We start from the raw sequence: 16556 nt of genomic DNA, 5'->3' as shown, positions 1-16556 counted from the left end.
AGAGAGAGAGGTAGTTCCTCAGAGAGAAATTTGGGTGCAGTTTCTTCTAAAAAAAAAAGTGAACGAATGCTTGGCAGCCACATTTAGTAAAACTGCAGGCTCTTGGTCACTGGATGCTTTGTATAGACCTGATTCAGGAGTGAGGTAGATTTAGCAAACGCTTGCTGGCTTTACTATTAATTTTAGGAGCTCATTTGCCATTGCTGTTGCTTCTTGTTCACCCACGGCACTGCTTGCGAGTTATTAAGCTGACTTCATGGTGATTTGTATAAAGCTAATCCAGCATTTGCTTGTTCTTGGGAGTCTGGCGCCTACAACCTGTCCTGCCAATATTCCTTGATGATGAACCGTGCTTTCAAAAGCAGGTGAACTGTCTCCTCCCCACCACAGTATACCAACACATTACAGAGCCCTTTTTTTTGAGGCCTCATTTTCCTGGTAGCTGTCTCCCCTGAAAAGATTCCCTTTGTGTATCCAGAAAAGAAACTATGGGATTTCTGACTTCTGAGTCCCAGTAGCTCTAATGGACTCTGTCCAGTTTGCCCAGATGTAGACTCTAAGCAAAGTGAGCCTTCCTAGGCTGCAGAGGACAGGGAGGGTGGGTGGCAAGCTCAGCACTGGCTGCACATTGCTCATTTGCTGCTGCTGCTGCTGCTGCTGCAACAGTGAGCAGGTCTCCCAGGGGGAGAAAAGGGCAAGCCACTGTGCTCTCGGGCAGGGGAAGGCTGCATTTATTCCTTGAGGTTTCTTGTTACCTTATTATACAACTCAGATGGTTTGCTTTTAACGGTCTGCTTGTCTTGTTCCATCTGACCTATAAAAATGCTAACATCCTTTAAGTAGATTTCTTTTAAAGAGTTGAATGTTTCTTTGTCAGGTCAAACAGCGTATTTGACAATAATCGCCAGGATCCCACAGGACTGACCGCTGCTCTTCAAGCCACAGACCTGGCTGGAGTTCTGCACATGCTCTACTGTGTCCTCTTCCACGGCACCATCTCGGACCCCAGCACAGCCAGTCCCAAGGAGAGTTACACTCAGAACACAGTCCAAGTGGCCATTCAGAGCTTACAGTTCTTCAACAGTTTTGCAGCTCTTGATCTGCCTGCTTTCCAGGTACCAAGCATTGGTTAGTGATGGTGTTAACCAACCAAGAGTTAATATTTTAGTGTAGATAATGATGTGAGGTTCCTCTCCTGGATTGGGACATTAGGAGTAAACTACAGTAAAGGAAATCACAATATACATCATTTATTAAGCTACTGTCATCTGGGAACTATTTTAGATACTCTACATATGCTTTCTCATTTATTCTCATGATAGCCTTGCAAAATATTACACCCATTTTGCAGATGGAAAAGCTAGCAGTTATTTGCCCAAGGTTACACGTGGCTATGCCAGGACTGGCACCTATGATTTTCTGATTTCCCCAAATCTGTGTCACTCTGCTACTAATAAATCTTCTGTGTTGATTTCTTCATAGAAAGGCATTATTATCCCATCAACTTTTAAATGTTAAGGAAAGTCTTACATAAACAGAACCAAAGTTAGATAAATTGTTTTGATTGATATGACTTTCTGTGGATGATTTAACTGATTTGTGTCCGGTGTAAAGTGTATGTATAGTTATACGTGCACACCCCCATAAATTAAGTTTTTATAGCAAAAGAAAGAAAAATTGCTTTATGCTGTAATACCAGACTGTCAGCTTAGAAATAGATTTTTTTTCATGTGGGAAATTTAATTTTCAAAAACACTGAACCTTTGGAACAGAGCAAGCCCCAAGGAGTAGACTTTCTCTTTCAGTTTATTAACTGTCAAGTGATTTCATTAAAAAAGGAACAAACTTGGCAGATGATGAACCCATAATTTAGATGAATTGCTTTGCTCAGAGGGAGAAAGGGAAAAAGGTTATAGAGATATAAATGTATGAAAATGGTGGTCTTTGGCCATTCCCAACTAGACGAAACACTTGTTTTGTAGCTGATGACAAATGTGGAATTCTTGTCTTCCTGTCATTTTGTGCACAACAGGAAATTAGTGAGTAAGTTGTATCATTGGGCTCAATAGCTTTCAACTTGGTAGAGTTAGTTTATCCATCACAAGAACAGAATCCTGTTTAGGGTTAAAGCATTTCAGTTTCCAAAGCAATTGAACACTATAGCCTTAGATGGTAACTACATAATGTGTAAAGTTCTGAGAGTTTACAGGCACACCTAATAAGGAGATATCTGCTCCAGAAAATGCCAGTGATTCTTGCCTCTGGGTTGAACATCTGTGTTTTGTGAAGACCCAGGCCCATTGTGTTCTGTGTGGAAACAGCTTGGAAATCCGGAGACACTAGTTTTTGTCCTCAGAACATGGAGACCAGCAGTCTACCCATCAACTAGTCCAACTAGAGTGGTTTCCGTTGTTACTAGGGATTATGAAAAGAAAATATCTAAAAACTGTCTCTTAGCATCTAGTATAGGTCTTCTGACCAGTATTTATACTGCTGCAGGGTGCTCCACATCATAAGCAAAATCATCTGTATTAAGTCAGCCATTCCATGAGTCACTCTTGAATGTCGGATCCCAGATCCATGTGCTCCCCACACCATCCCTGTGAGCTCACAGCCTGGTCAGTCTCACTCAAAAGGAACACCACTGAACTCCAACCAGCCCTGCTCCCCGAATGGCCTTTAGGCACAGTTGCCAATAATGTTAGAAAAATCAAAAGCTTATTTCTGGAGCAAATGTCAAACTAACATAAAGACCAAGATTCTTCCTTTCCAGCTCTTTGCCATATCCAGCCTGAAATGTACCCCCTACTTGAAAAAGCAGCAGGAAAGATACCAGAGTGACTCAAGAGTGTTCAAGCCATTCTGTTTTTTATTTTATTTTTGTAATATTTATTTATTTTGAGAGAGAGAGAGTGCAAGCAAGCAGGAGAGGGACAGAGAAGGAAAGAGAATCCCAAGCAGGCCCCTGCACTCTCAGCAGAGAGCCCCATGCGAGGATCAAACTCAGGAACCTGTGAGATCAGGACCTGAGCAGAAATCAAGAATCGGACACTTAACTGACTGAGCCACCCAGTTACCCCTGTTCAAGCCATTCTTAGAATCAAATGCCCTGCCTACCAAGTAGAATGTCCTGTTCTGGCTGGTTCTTGATAATTCTCCAGTACATTTGTTTCTTTCCTCTCTGTCCTTCATGCAGCTCCATATTACTCTTAAGTCTCTCTTCCTGTTTTCTTTTATCTTAGTCAATTTGGCCATCATTGTTTCTCATTCTCTCCCAGACACTGTTCCCAGGTATTCTTTTCTCTTGAACAGGTGCCTGGACCAGGAAAGCTCACAGGGGCCTCCCCCTGGCTGCCATCCTTTCAGTACTCAAGGTCCAGCACATGTGTTTTTCTTACACCTCATCAGTATGTGCAGGGACCCACATGCCCAGAATTTCTAGCATCAGAGCCTTTAATGATTACCTTATTGTTCCAGTCACTTTTATGCATTTAAAACCAAACAAAAAAAAACTTAGTTACAACAACCACTTTATTATGATCACAGATTCTCTGGGTCCAAAATTCAGGCAGGGCTTATCACAGTAGGGGTGGCTTGTCACTACTCTCTAATATAGGGCTTCAGGTAAGAGGCTCAAATAATGAGGTGGGGGGGGGGCAGGTTGACGCAGATAGCTGGAAGCTAAATTTATCTGGAGGCCCCTTCGCTCTCCTGTTCAAATCGTGGGATGACTTAAAGACTAGGTTCACCAAGGACTGTTGGCCAGAAACACTACATGTGGCTTTTCTGTGTGACTTGGGCTTCTTAAAATGACACAGTGTCTGGGTTCTGAGTGAGTATCCTGAGAGGAAGCTTCCAGAAAACAAATGTTCCAAAAGAAACAGAAGCTGCATGGCTTTTTAGGACCTTGCCTTACAAGTCATATAGCTATATATCAACCATGCTCTTGGCTAAATCAGTTATAAGCCTTCTGGATTCAAGGGGAGAAGGCTTAGGCCCCACCTCTCAATGGGGGGACTGTCAAAGATTTATAGACATTTTTTAAACCACTGCACTCTTTTTAGCAAGCTAAAGTAAATCGTCCACACAGATATCATCGATGTAGATGGGTATCTGATCAAGCATGTAATACTCAAGTAAATATAATACAAATATACAATACTTGCATTGTAATGCAATTGAGAGAGTTTGGGAGAAAAGTACTATTTTTCTGATAAATGTGGTCAGAGAAACTCATGTTCTAGTTCATCAAAACAACTTACATGTCAAAAGTGAGATTTTTAGGACCTATGTTAATAAAAGACAGGAAAAGAGATTTTAGGTACAGCATGGATCTGACCTCAAGAAAAAATCTGGGAGACAGTTTATGAATTGCCTGTGTGGGTCAAAGGAACTGAAGAATAAAATTGAAATGAGATAAATGGTCTGACCTGCTAAACAGGATAATGTAAGACATGTTGACCATTTGAGTCCCAATGCATCACAAGAATGCAGAGCTCTAATAGGCAACCTCAACAAACCTTTCTGCATCTGGAGTCAGACTGATGTGACTGTAAGCCATTATACCACCAAGTTTTATGACCTTAGAGAAGTCATTTGAACCGTTATGGGCTCAGTTTCTCATCTGTAAAATAGAGATTAAAAACACCTACCTCACAAGTGTGAGGATTAAATGAGATTACATAAAGGCACTGTTCTAGCTAGCAAATAGTAGGCCCTCAAGAAATGTGAACTGGGGGCACCTGGGTGTCTCAGTCAGTTAAGTGTCTGACTCTTGGTGTTGGCTCAGGTCATGATCTCACAGTTCGTGGATTTGAGTCCTGTGTCAGGTGCTGACAGTGCAGAGCCTGCTTGGGATTCTCTGTCTCCCTCTCCCTCTCCTCTGCTCATTCTCTCTGTCTCCCCCCATCCCCCACTCTCTCTCTCTCTCAAAATAAATAAATATTAAATTTTTTTAAATTTTTTTTAAATGTGGACTGACTCAGCTTCTGAAGATAAATAATTTACCCAAACCATTCTGCAGATGTTGATTCAGAAAGTTAACTTTTGAGTGAAGCTTCCCCAGTGCCCCTCCACACTTGTGTGAAGCCATGAACCTGTGTGCTCGTTTTATGTGGAACCCATCATGTGCTAGTAACAAAAGGTTATCCACTAGACTATTTTCTTAGCTTGTTCCATTTCATTGTATACTAATAAGGCTGTCAATATTTTTCCCCCTTCAGCAAAGAGTCTGATTTCACTGTGAATTCATATTGGCACAGATGGCCTTGAGATCCCGGATATTGTATATTGCATACACTTTGACAGATTTTACAATTGAAGGTGGTCTCAAGAAACAAATCAATGTACTGACTTGGCAATTAATTCTGACTAAAAAGGAAATATAGTTTCCTTGAAAAATTGGTTTAATTTTTATATTCAAACTTACATGCCCCTTGACCTGCTCTTATCAGTGAAGGTTAAACAGAGGGCACTGGGTCACAGCATGCTGGACACAACTAATTAAATAAGGGCTGAGCTGAGAAGGTGTCACTACTTGATTTAAAGGAACAGAGCTCTCCTGAACCTCTTTGGGGCTTGAAAAACATTTTGTCTCAGGGCAATGAAACTGAGACAGAAGGCACTCTTAAAATTTAGCAGTAATTTTATTTCCACAATACTCACTAACAGGACTGTGTTTCACCACTGTTAGGCAAAGTGAATTCATTGAAACTTCTAAGCTGCTATGTATCTGACCTGGTTCAAGGCCACCAAGACCTCAAATGAAGAGATGAGTTTAAAACGCTGCCTTTCCCCACAGGCCAGCAGTGGTGCTTCATTCCAGTGTCGGCTGCGAGTGTATTCTGTAGGCTTCGCCTCTCCCCTTTGCCCTCCTGTCGCTCTGTCTGTTTGACATGTTTATTAAATAGAAGCTTCAGGCTGCACAGACAGACCCAGGCTCTCCTCCTGCATCGCCCACCAACAACAGCCCTTTGCCTGTCTGGGGAAAGGATCCCAGAAGCCTCATAGTTGAGGGGGCTTCATGGTTTGTTTTTTTTGGGGGGTCAGGGTGTTGTGTTTTTTTACATTCTTTTGGGAACATTGGGTTTATAGGGCTGTTTATTTGAATAATAACCAGTTGTTATTTATATTGCTTTCCTGTTTGAACATAAGTAAATAATTAGAATTGTATTTTTACCCCTGTGTTCAAGAAAATATTTTCTCCTTCAGAAAAAGAAAAGTATTAGAAGTTAGCTAAATGGTAACAGGAGATTCACAGGAGAATTTTAGCATTTTTATATTTTTCCACATTTTCTACAATGAGACGATTTGTACCATGGGAAAAAATAACTTCGTACAAATGGAATAAACAACTATGCTTTAGGTGGATAGTATGTCTTGATCCACAAAGTAAGAGTATTTCTCCATGTCTCTTTTCAGGTTAAATGTTACATTGATTATGGTCACTTATTAGAGCAAGAATCTCTAAACTGAACTGTCAAGCATAGTGCTCTAGAAATTTCCTATGTTTTTCCGGCACCATGGCAGAAAGTGCACAGGGTCCAGTCTTGCTTTGTGATTTGCAGCCCTGCCTGTCCCTGGGATGGGGAGTTCTAACTGCTCGTTGTCTTTGTCAGTCTATTGTAGGGGCAGAGGGCTTGTCCCTTGCATTCCGGCATATCGCCAGCTCTCTACTGGGCCACTGCAGCCAAGTCTCCTGTGAAAGCCTCCTTCATGAGGTCATCGTCTGTGTGGGCTACTTCACTGTCAACCACCCAGATAACCAGGTAAGAGGCCCTGGACAGTTCCTCAGGCAGCTCCCCCAACACTGAGAGTGTGAGGTATTGGATTGAGAAAAGGCAGGCTAGCCTGCTGGAACCCATCTGTCCTGCGTGAGGCCCTTTAACCAGACTCCAAGGACACCTCTCTGCCTTATTCTACCCAAAGAGATTTGATCAGCACTAGATGAGCACTAAGGCTTCCTCTTAGAGTTATAAAAATAAAATTTTTTCAATAAAATATTCAGTACACAGAAGCATCTACTCCCTTACCACAGAGGTTCTGATGTTCTATCCATATATTTGTTTCATTGTGATGAGGTAGAGTGCATCTTTCAGTTCGGGTCACTTTGCACGTAGCATTAGAGTCGGGTGCTTTATGAAGCCACTCTTGGCACTTGGCTTCTAGTTGCTTAGGGGGTGCTAGGTGGTGTTGGAGGGGGGCCTGAGAAAGCAGGACTTGGGCTTCTCCCCCTTGAGTCACTCAGAGTAGTTTCACTTTTAACTGTTTGGATTATGTGGTTTCCAAGCAAGATTTCATTTGTAAATAGGGTTCTGCTACTCTAAGAACTTGGGAAAACTGTTACCGATTTCGTAAAATAATAATGATGATGATGAGCACCTTATTTCTCTTCATTTTTAAAACCAGAGTAATGGCATAACTAACACATCAAATAGTAGTTCCTGATAGCCTCATTTATCTAAAACCTTCTGCAACCTCAACTGTATGGATTATAGCTGAGAAAAAGGCATCTGGACAACCATTAACCCTCACTCCAAGCTTAATAAGTTTTATTTTAGGCACATCTCTAACAACCGTTTATTAGCCTGCAGCAAACTAGACCAGGGCAGGAGAAGGACAGGAGTTGGTTATAGTGACAAAGCCAAGTTCAAGGTGAGAGCGGGGAAAGAAAAAATAAAAATAAGGCAGGGCCGAGAACTCAGAAACCACAGCCATCTGGATGAAAGGAACACTAAACCCTGTATTTATTTCCGAGAAGATCTGGATGCCCCCAGTGCTAACCTTGAATGAGCATGGAGGCAAAATGTATGTTCTTTGCATTCCCTTTGAAGAAGGTTGAGGAGCATGCAGTCCATTCTGGAAAGAATTCCATAGTTAAAATATAGAAAATGTGGACCAGAACAAGTGTCATTTATAGAAAAGTTCCTCTTTTCCAGACACTGGTGCCAGGAGAACAGATCTTTTTCACTTCCCCCTCCCACCATGGGAACATTCTGGAAGTGCTTTCCCCTTGCTAACACCCCCCAGGTAGCGATGCATTTTCCTTTCCAGGCCCAGCAGGTTCATAAGTCTCTTACAAGCTGCTCTCACCATCTGAGATAGCCACTGTTAGCATTTTGGCAAGTTCCCTTACAGTCCTTATTCTGAATACTTTTTCCAGTTTTATTGAGATATAACTGACATACAGCTTTGTATCAGTTTTAGTGTACAAAGTGATAATTTGGTATGTGCATATTATACAAGATTAATACCACAGTAAGTTTAGTTAACATCCATCACTTCACATAGTTACAAATTTTTTTCTCATATGGTGAGAACTTTTAAGATGCACGATCTTAGCAACTTTTAAATGTATGTGTGATACAGTACTAGTCAACATGCTGTACACTACATCCCCAGAACATATTTATCTTAGAACTACAAGTTTGTACCCTATGACCACCTTCACCTGTTTCACATCCCCACCCTTCCATGAATACTTTACGTAGCTGAGATCATACTGTACATACATACTGTTATATCCTACTTTATACACTTAATATTACAGGTCTTCCTTTACTTACACTGGGGTTATGCCCCAATAAACCCATCAGAAGTTGAAAATATCTTAAGTGGAAAGCGCACTTAATACAGCTAGCCTACTCTCAGGATGCTCGGAATACTTACATTAACCTACAGTTGGGTAAAATCGTCTAACACAAAGCCTGTCTTCTAGTACAGTGTTGAATATCTCATTTAGTTCATTGAATACTGCAGTGAAAGTGAAAAACCCAATGGTTTCTGGGTAGGGAATGGTTGTTAAGTGGATCAGTTGTTTACCCTCATGATCGCGTGGCTGACTGGGGGCCAGCTGGGAGCTGCCGCCACCCAGCATCACCAGAGAGTATCTTATCAGTAGCCTGGGAAAAGATAAAAACTCAAAGTACTGTTTCTACTGAATGTGTATCACTTTCATAAAATTCAAAAATCATAAGTCGAACCATCAGTCAGACACTGTGTATCAAAACCATTCTTTGTGAATATCTATATTGAAGTATAGTTGACACACCTGTTGTGAATATCGTTTTGGCTGCAGGGCTCTATCCTGTGTAGACAGCCCGTGGTTTACAACTAATTTCCTGGTTTTTTTTTTAATTTTTTAATGTTTATTTATTTGGGGGAGGGGCAGAGAGGGGAGAGAGAATCCCAGGCAGGCTCCATGCTGTCAGCACAGAGCCTGATGTAAGGCTCAAACTCATGAAACTATGAGATCATGACCTGAGCTAAGATGAAGAGTTGGACAGTTAACCGACTGAGCCACCCAGGCACCTCCAATTTCCTGTTTTATGCTTAAGTTGTTTATTATGTATCATGACACTATCTACTGGACTTGTAAAGAGGTCATCTGTGGATGTGAGAGTATTTTGCTGTGTTACAGTTCTACGGCAAGAGATAAGCTCCTTCACCATATCCGCATTCGGAGATGGTTTGAAACTTTTTGCTTAAGCCAACTCTGTTGTAATGAATTTGCTGAACTCAGAATTGTGTGGGATTTCAGAGAGTTTTTCTGCCAATGCCAGGTCACAGACTGATCCTTTCCTACAGATAAAGCACACCTCCTAAGTATCTGTGGGCTCACCAGAGTGAATGGGAAATGGGGTCAGGGGAACTGGCATTTGGAGATGCCGTGACAGAGCAGTGACTGGGCACGTTGGGGCAAGCGGAAATAGACTAAAAGGGCAGAGAGAGCACCAAGCAGCACAAGCAGGAGACAAGTGCGCTATGGCTTGTCATCTGGGGAAGAAGACACAGCAGCATTTGGAGATCATTGTTGAGAAGTGAGCTCACTAAGAGAAAGAAATTAGAAAAGGGAAAAAAGCCAGATCTTCTATTTTGACACCTAGCCTCCCAGAAAGATTGAATATTAAACTGGACATCCACTTCTGATTTGAGGCAAGATCAGAGAAGTCAGTTCAGCCCCAAGGCAATTAATGAAAAGCAACAATCTATGAGAAGAAAGAATGTGATAAAAAGTAGAGGAGAAATCAGAAATCAATAGACTTATAGTAAGTGTCAAATACTGAGACACTGCATCTTATGGAGATGTGGTTTCTAAGCATAACCCCTGATATTTGTAAAATCGTTGATACCGTTTTTCCATCTGGTGTCTTTTGGACCTCATTAGCACTTCAGTGAGGACGTAAGTACATCAGGATGTAGTTCTGCCTCACATACAGGTAAGGGATCGGGATTTGAAGAGGTTATAAGTCCCCTGAAATGGTACAAAGAAATACAAAGATACAAAGGAAACTTTAGGTCCTGGGATGGTATAAATGAGCGTGTTTTATGAACACAAAATTGAACACAGTCTAGCAAAAGAAGGCCTGGGTTCTAACCCCCACTCTGCCACAAGCTGTGTGATCTTAAATCATTTTCCCTCTTGAGGCTTGAGCATGTTTGACTATACAAAGAGGTATACTGGTTCTGGAAATGACGGTGGTGATAGTGCACAATATTGTGAATGTACTTAATGCCACTGAATTGCAGGCTTAAAAATGGTTAAGATGGTAGGTTTTCTGTTACATATATTTTACCACAATAAAAAATGCTTTTTAAAAAAGGAAGTGGATTGTTCTAGATGACCTCCCTTGTGAGTTCCAGGAGTCTGTGATATTTTAAAGGCTAAGATTAGAACCACAGACAGACAAGCATTCTGATCTCATGAGGACTCCAAGCCATTTTGTGGTTTTTCAGATGCTCCTTGCCCTACTCTGGATCCTGTCAGCACCAGATGGCTTCATTAGCTGCCTTTCCACTCCATGGCAGTGAACCCTTAAAAGCTGCATATACCCTGGCTCCCCATATTAATAGAGGAGCTCCATTGACAAAACCAGTAAGCAGAGACTTACAGGTGAGATGTCAGGTGCCTTGCTCTGTGAAGCCATCTCTAGCTACAGTTGTTTCACCCACATCAAAGGGTTGTGCTCACCAGCTCGTGGCTGGGCTCCATGCCATCCAGCTGCATGGCAGGGGCTAGGGAGGGGAGAAATAACCCCAAGCTTACTAAGAGGATAACTGCTCATATCCCAGTAGAATTAGGGAGTTTTCTGTAACTAAACAGCTGATTGTTTATTTCATTCTAAAAACTTGTTTTACTAAATTCCCTTTCTAATCTCCCCAGTAATTTGCCAAGTGAGTGTTTGTTGAGGGGATGTGGTAAATTCAGCTTTAAGGTCTCATCCTTTAAGGTCATAGCTTCATGGAATCTTCACCTGGAAAGGCTCTGAAATATGTAGCCCAGCTGCCTCATATTACAGGTGGAAAAACTGAGGCTCAGAGGGAGGAAAGGAATTGCCAAGCCAAGAACTGGCACACCCAACTCACAACTTGCAGTCAAGTTCCTGCCCTTTCCACCTCTCTGTTCTTATGAAAGTGAATGTACTTAACCTGATGCCACATTCTCTAAATCAGAGGAATTTCAGAGGAAAAATTATGATGCTCAATTCATTTAATGCTTCCGTATCATTAGTCAGTCATGTTAATTTGCAGGGCCTGTTTGTGCACAGTGGATCCTTTATTTTCTCCTGGGGAAACAGCTTGTGTCTTTAAAAGACAGGAGATTTTGAACTCCTGCTGCAGCCTAAGCCTGTTTTATTAGGTAACTGCTTTGCATAAAGGATTGGCACTTTTTATTTGCCACCATTTAGTCTATTAACTGCAAAGACAGCCCCCCTGATACCAAAGATGACTTCAGGGAAGAAACCTGGATAATAAAAATAATACCCTATTCTTGATGGACCCAATCATGTTTTCTATCGGGTTGCCGTTTCTAATTAAAATGTTTTTTTTAATCAAAAACTTCCTTGTATTTTATGGCAATTTCATGACTCTTTCTAAATCCCTTCCCATCTAATTATTATAATGAACATAATTAGTATGTGCTGTCAGCCCTTCACTTTATTTACATTTTATATTGAATAATTAAATGTGGTCTGATAATTAAATTAACTCGAATGACAGATTATTTGACTGCCTGCATATTACCGTATTGGGAATAAGCACCTTTGCATATTCATTTTAGTTAGTGACTTTTTCATTTGGAAAGACCCCATAGATCCTAGCTATCAGAACCAGAGTCTCTTGTGGCAGTTGAAAGGAAGGATCCCTGTGGCCCACCCTCCCCCATCCAGCTTCTCGGTAGAGAAGTCCTTGCAAATCATTTAATCATCTGCCCTGCACTGGACCAAAAGCTCTTGAATGCTTCTGGGGAATCGGAACGGACGAGTAAGGCTGGACAGTGAACCTTTTGAAACTAGATTCACCCTGAGCTGGGTGACATGCATTTCCCAGGTCTTTTGTAATTTGATGACTTAGTAAGAAAACCTAAACGTTGGTTGACTAAACATATCTGAAATGTATCTATTGTACTCACCTCAGGCATTTCCCTGCAAACAAAAACAGGGCACTTTCCTAGCTGTATACCATCTGCAGCTGAGGAAAGCAGACTGATGTCTTAAGAGTGGCAGTTTTCCAAAGCCCCAGTTCAGCCTTTAGAACTTTGAGAAGGGACCTAATTCCTACTCAAACATTCTTAACTTCACTCTTTGTTTTTCTCAAAGGCAGATGGTCCTAGGTCACACCCATTTGGTAAACTCCCCCGGCCCGTGCGAGTCCATGAATGGGGTCTGCTGTGGTGGGCTCAGGGCAGAGTCTCCAGCGTTTGAGGACTTTCTATTCTCCCAGTGTTGGCAGCTCGTTCTTCAGCTGTCACACAAACATTCACCTTTCTGCATTATCTTTCTTTATGTGACAGATACAGTTCCTTTCATAAAATGAAAATGTATCATGTCTAAGGAAAGCTTAACAATTTCAACAATATAACCATTTGGCAGTTACTCTCTTTATATTACAATACCAAAGAAAAATGTGGGATTTTTCCCCAAAAAGAGAAGAACACTTTCCTAATTAAACTTAACTTCTGCCTACACATTTAACACTTCTAGTGAGTGACCCAGCTAGTATTACGATGGAGAAATTTGCCAGTTAGCACTTTGGGCTGATTGTATTAAGTCACCAATTTCACAGAATCCGCATAAAAGACACCTTTTACTTCGGTCATCTCTTTGGATGAATTTTCCCATGGAAGGGTAGTTGGAAGTACCACATGCTCATAGTACATAAACCACCTGAGAGGTAGGGAACTCCTAGCCCCATTGCCAGATCAACTGCAGTTGAAGGCAGTCCCACCAAGGAGCCCGCACTTCCACCACTCAGCATGAACACTGGCCACGGATACTTGTACTGAACTGAGAAAGAAACATTCTTCCCCCTGTGATTGGAATGGCTTCCTGATCTGTGACTCTTGCAGTTCCCACAGATCCTCCCGTCTGTGGTCAATGCAGCAGTAGTGAGGGTGGCACCCGAATGGATTCACATCTTGAATCAGTCTGCAGCTAAAGTTTTGAATTAGCTCTCCACTGGTTCTACAAGTCAGATGTCCTAGAGGATAAGAGCATAGGCTCTGAAGTCAGCTGGCTTAGAAATCCCTATTCTGCTCTATGCCAGCACTATGACTTCAGGCAAGTTACTGAATGCCGAGCCTGACTCCTAGTGAATGCTCATGAAAGGTAGCTGTTGCTACCCCTGCTTGCCCTGTCATCATCACCTTCATGACGCTGAATAATACACCTGATTCAGCAGTAGGCTAAACTCCTAATTCTTACGTAGTGATCTGAAACAAACAGGATTGTACAGATAAACTATCCTTCCTTTGCCAGTTTCCTCGGGTTCTCATTTTTGAGGAACTCAGATCCGGAACATTGCAGTAAAATAACTGTCGTGAAATCTAACAGTAAAACTTTGAAGTTGGAAGCTAGCCATAGCTTTATCCCAGTTGGACTATGAAAAGTTGGGATCCCACGAAGGCCCTTCAGCAGTGACTATGAGACCAGGGGCATGAGTAGGGTCATTCTGAGGGCTAGTTTAACTGCAAGGTGGCATGAAGTTAATCATGCCTCTCAGTTCCATCCCAAGACTAGGCAGAGCCATGGAAGACACACAAGAGGAAGCCAAGAAAACCGTCAACACCCTCTTCCCAAGGTACCCAAACCCAGACCCGCTGAACAGGATGAATACTGTCAGGGCAGCTGTGTGCACAAACCTCAGTCATCCTTGCTCCCTTGAACGTCTTCTATTGGGACGTCAAACATGCATAAGAAAATGATGCCAAAGGGATATTTTATCCAGAGTTTAACTCCTGACCAGTGATTATTCTAATTTTTCTGGGCCTGCCTTGGTCTTCAGTCACAGAGGAACTTTTTTCATAAATCACTGAGGTAGATTATAAAGAATTAATGTGCAGTGGAGCGCCTAGGTGGCTCAGTCAGTTGGGCATCCAACTCTTGATTTCAGCTCAGGTCATTATCTCACAGTTCATGAGTATGAGCCCCGCATCAGGCTCTGCCCCAACAGTACAGATTCTAATCTCCCTCGGGATTCCCTCCCTCCCTCTCTCTCTGCCCCTTCCCAGCTCATACACACAACACTCTTTCTCAGAATAAATAAACTTAAAAAAAAAAAAAAAAAAAGGATTAATGTGTAATCACAAAGAAAACACCACTCCTGAGATAGGAAATTTTATTAAGACCCTCATTAGTCGCAAAAAGCCCACCACCATGGAACAAATGCTGGTGCAGCAGTCAGGACTGCTAGATCCTTCTACAGCTGCAGAGCTGCCTGACCCTGGGCAAGTCACTGCCCTCTGGGCTTCAGTTTCCTGTCTGTAAAAAAGGGTGATTTGAAGGGCCCCTCCTACTCTGATAGAGGATGGAGTGTGAAGTCATGGCCAGACCAACATAAAAAGATAGATTTAATCATTTTCATTTCTAAGTATAGTAATCACAAATATTCCACTCTAGCCACAGCTGGTCTCCTTGCTGTTCCACAGACACACCTCAAGCCTTTGTTCTAAGTGCTTTCTACTAGAATACTTACCCTCAGAAAGCAACATGGTTTGGAGAGGCTTCCAAACTTTTTCCTCAGATATCATGTTATCAGGCCTTCTCTGACCACAGTATCTAAAACAGTTACATAAGCCTCATGGTCACTGTTTCCCCTTTACCTTGTTTTATTTTCTTCACACACTTATTACTTCCCACCATGTATTTCTTTTGTCTGTCTCCGCACTCCCACCCCCACAGCATCCCACTAGAATGTAAGCACCTTGAGAGCAGAGTCTTGTCTCCAGTGCCTGCAGCGGTGCCTGACACATAGCGATTACCTAATAAACGTTTGTTGATTGAATGACTGGGTGTCGAGATGATACATTTCTCCTTAGGCATAATACTGCACAAAAGGTTAAAATGATCTCAGATTTTGAAAGATACAACACTTCTATTTTACTGACCAAACCTCCTGAACTCACTTCTAGCTAAAAGTTTAAGAGCCATTTCTTTGGCACTATGGGTTACTTATCTTCAAATCTGTTCTAAAAGAAATGGCTTTGTTTTGTTTTTGCTGGAGCCAGTAGTTTTGACATCCAAAGGAAACTGCGTGTTTAAAGGTTTGGCAAATATTGTGCTTGAGAACACAGTGGTGTGTGAGAGAAAAGCTTTGGGGGTGGATCACATCCTAGCCCCTCATTTCCATTGGGTGGTAAACAGAGGCAGGCTGTCGTGAAGGTCGCTTTCACTGACTATAGCAGAGAGACAACAAGTGCTAACTCACAGGGTTGTTTTGAAGAGTAAATGTCATCCTGATCACTCAGGTCTCAGATTTGACTCTCAGCTATGCCTGTGGGGTCTTTGCTCACCAACTTGATGCCATTGTCATGACAAATCTACTCTGACTTATGATTTGGTTTTTAAAAAAGGTTTTTGGGGAGCCTGGGTGTCTCTGTTGGTTAAGCATCTGACTTCTGATTTCAGTTCAGGTCATGATCTCACTGTTTGTGAGTTCAAGCCCCAAGTTTGGCTCTGTGCTGACGTCATGGAGCCTTCTTGAGATATTCTCATTCTCTCTCTCTCTCTCTCTCTCTCTCTCTCCCTCTCTCTCTCTCTCTCTTTCTCCCCCTTCCTCCCTCCCTCCCTCTCTCTCTGCCCCTCTGCCACTTGCTCTCTATCTCTCTCTCTCAAAATCAAAATAAATTTAAAAAAATAAATTCTTCTTAAAAAAAAAAAAGATTTTCAACAGTTATGGCCCACTCTAAGAAAGCACACTGCAGGAAAATCTATACTTAAAGACCCCCAAACCACCATATCATTCAATTTAATAACATTTCCTAAGGGCCTCTTTAAATGTTTATCTTAAATCTCTTCACATGTAGTTCCTTTGAGAATATGTAGCTTTAGTGGGCCGTCAGATGCTGCACACCTTGTCAGAGAACCCGGTGTGTGAGAGCCCTGTCAGGGCAGCAGCCCATGGCTGGCCTCTGCTTCAAGGCATCACTAGTACATTTTTATAGCTTGTTGAGAGGATCATGGGCTCTGGAGCCTGGCAACCTAAGTTCTGATCCCAACTCTCCCACTTACCAGCTCTGTGATCCTGGACCAACCACTTACCTTTCTGGTGCCAGTTTC

The 16556-nt window shown here is 42.1% G+C and overlaps 1 protein-coding gene across 5 annotated transcripts in view; it reads left to right on the top strand.

Moving 5' to 3' along the window:
- The window catches only part of SCAPER (S-phase cyclin A associated protein in the ER), a 505210-nt gene that overhangs the window by 467223 nt on the left and 21431 nt on the right, over nucleotides 1-16556 (top strand). For all 5 annotated transcript variants that reach the window (XM_053223692.1, XM_053223691.1, XM_053223689.1 and 2 more), the window contains 2 exons: nucleotides 878-1115; nucleotides 6618-6767. In XM_053223692.1, the coding sequence (XP_053079667.1) occupies nucleotides 878-1115; nucleotides 6618-6767 (388 nt within the window). The remainder of the gene's footprint in view (nucleotides 1-877; nucleotides 1116-6617; nucleotides 6768-16556) is intronic.

The sequence above is a fragment of the Acinonyx jubatus genome, chromosome B3 (genome assembly GCF_027475565.1).
Source record: "Acinonyx jubatus isolate Ajub_Pintada_27869175 chromosome B3, VMU_Ajub_asm_v1.0, whole genome shotgun sequence".
NCBI classification, from domain to species: Eukaryota; Metazoa; Chordata; class Mammalia; order Carnivora; family Felidae; genus Acinonyx; species Acinonyx jubatus.
Note: the sequence above shows the minus strand (reverse complement) of the source record. Positions and strands in the feature narration are given on the sequence as shown.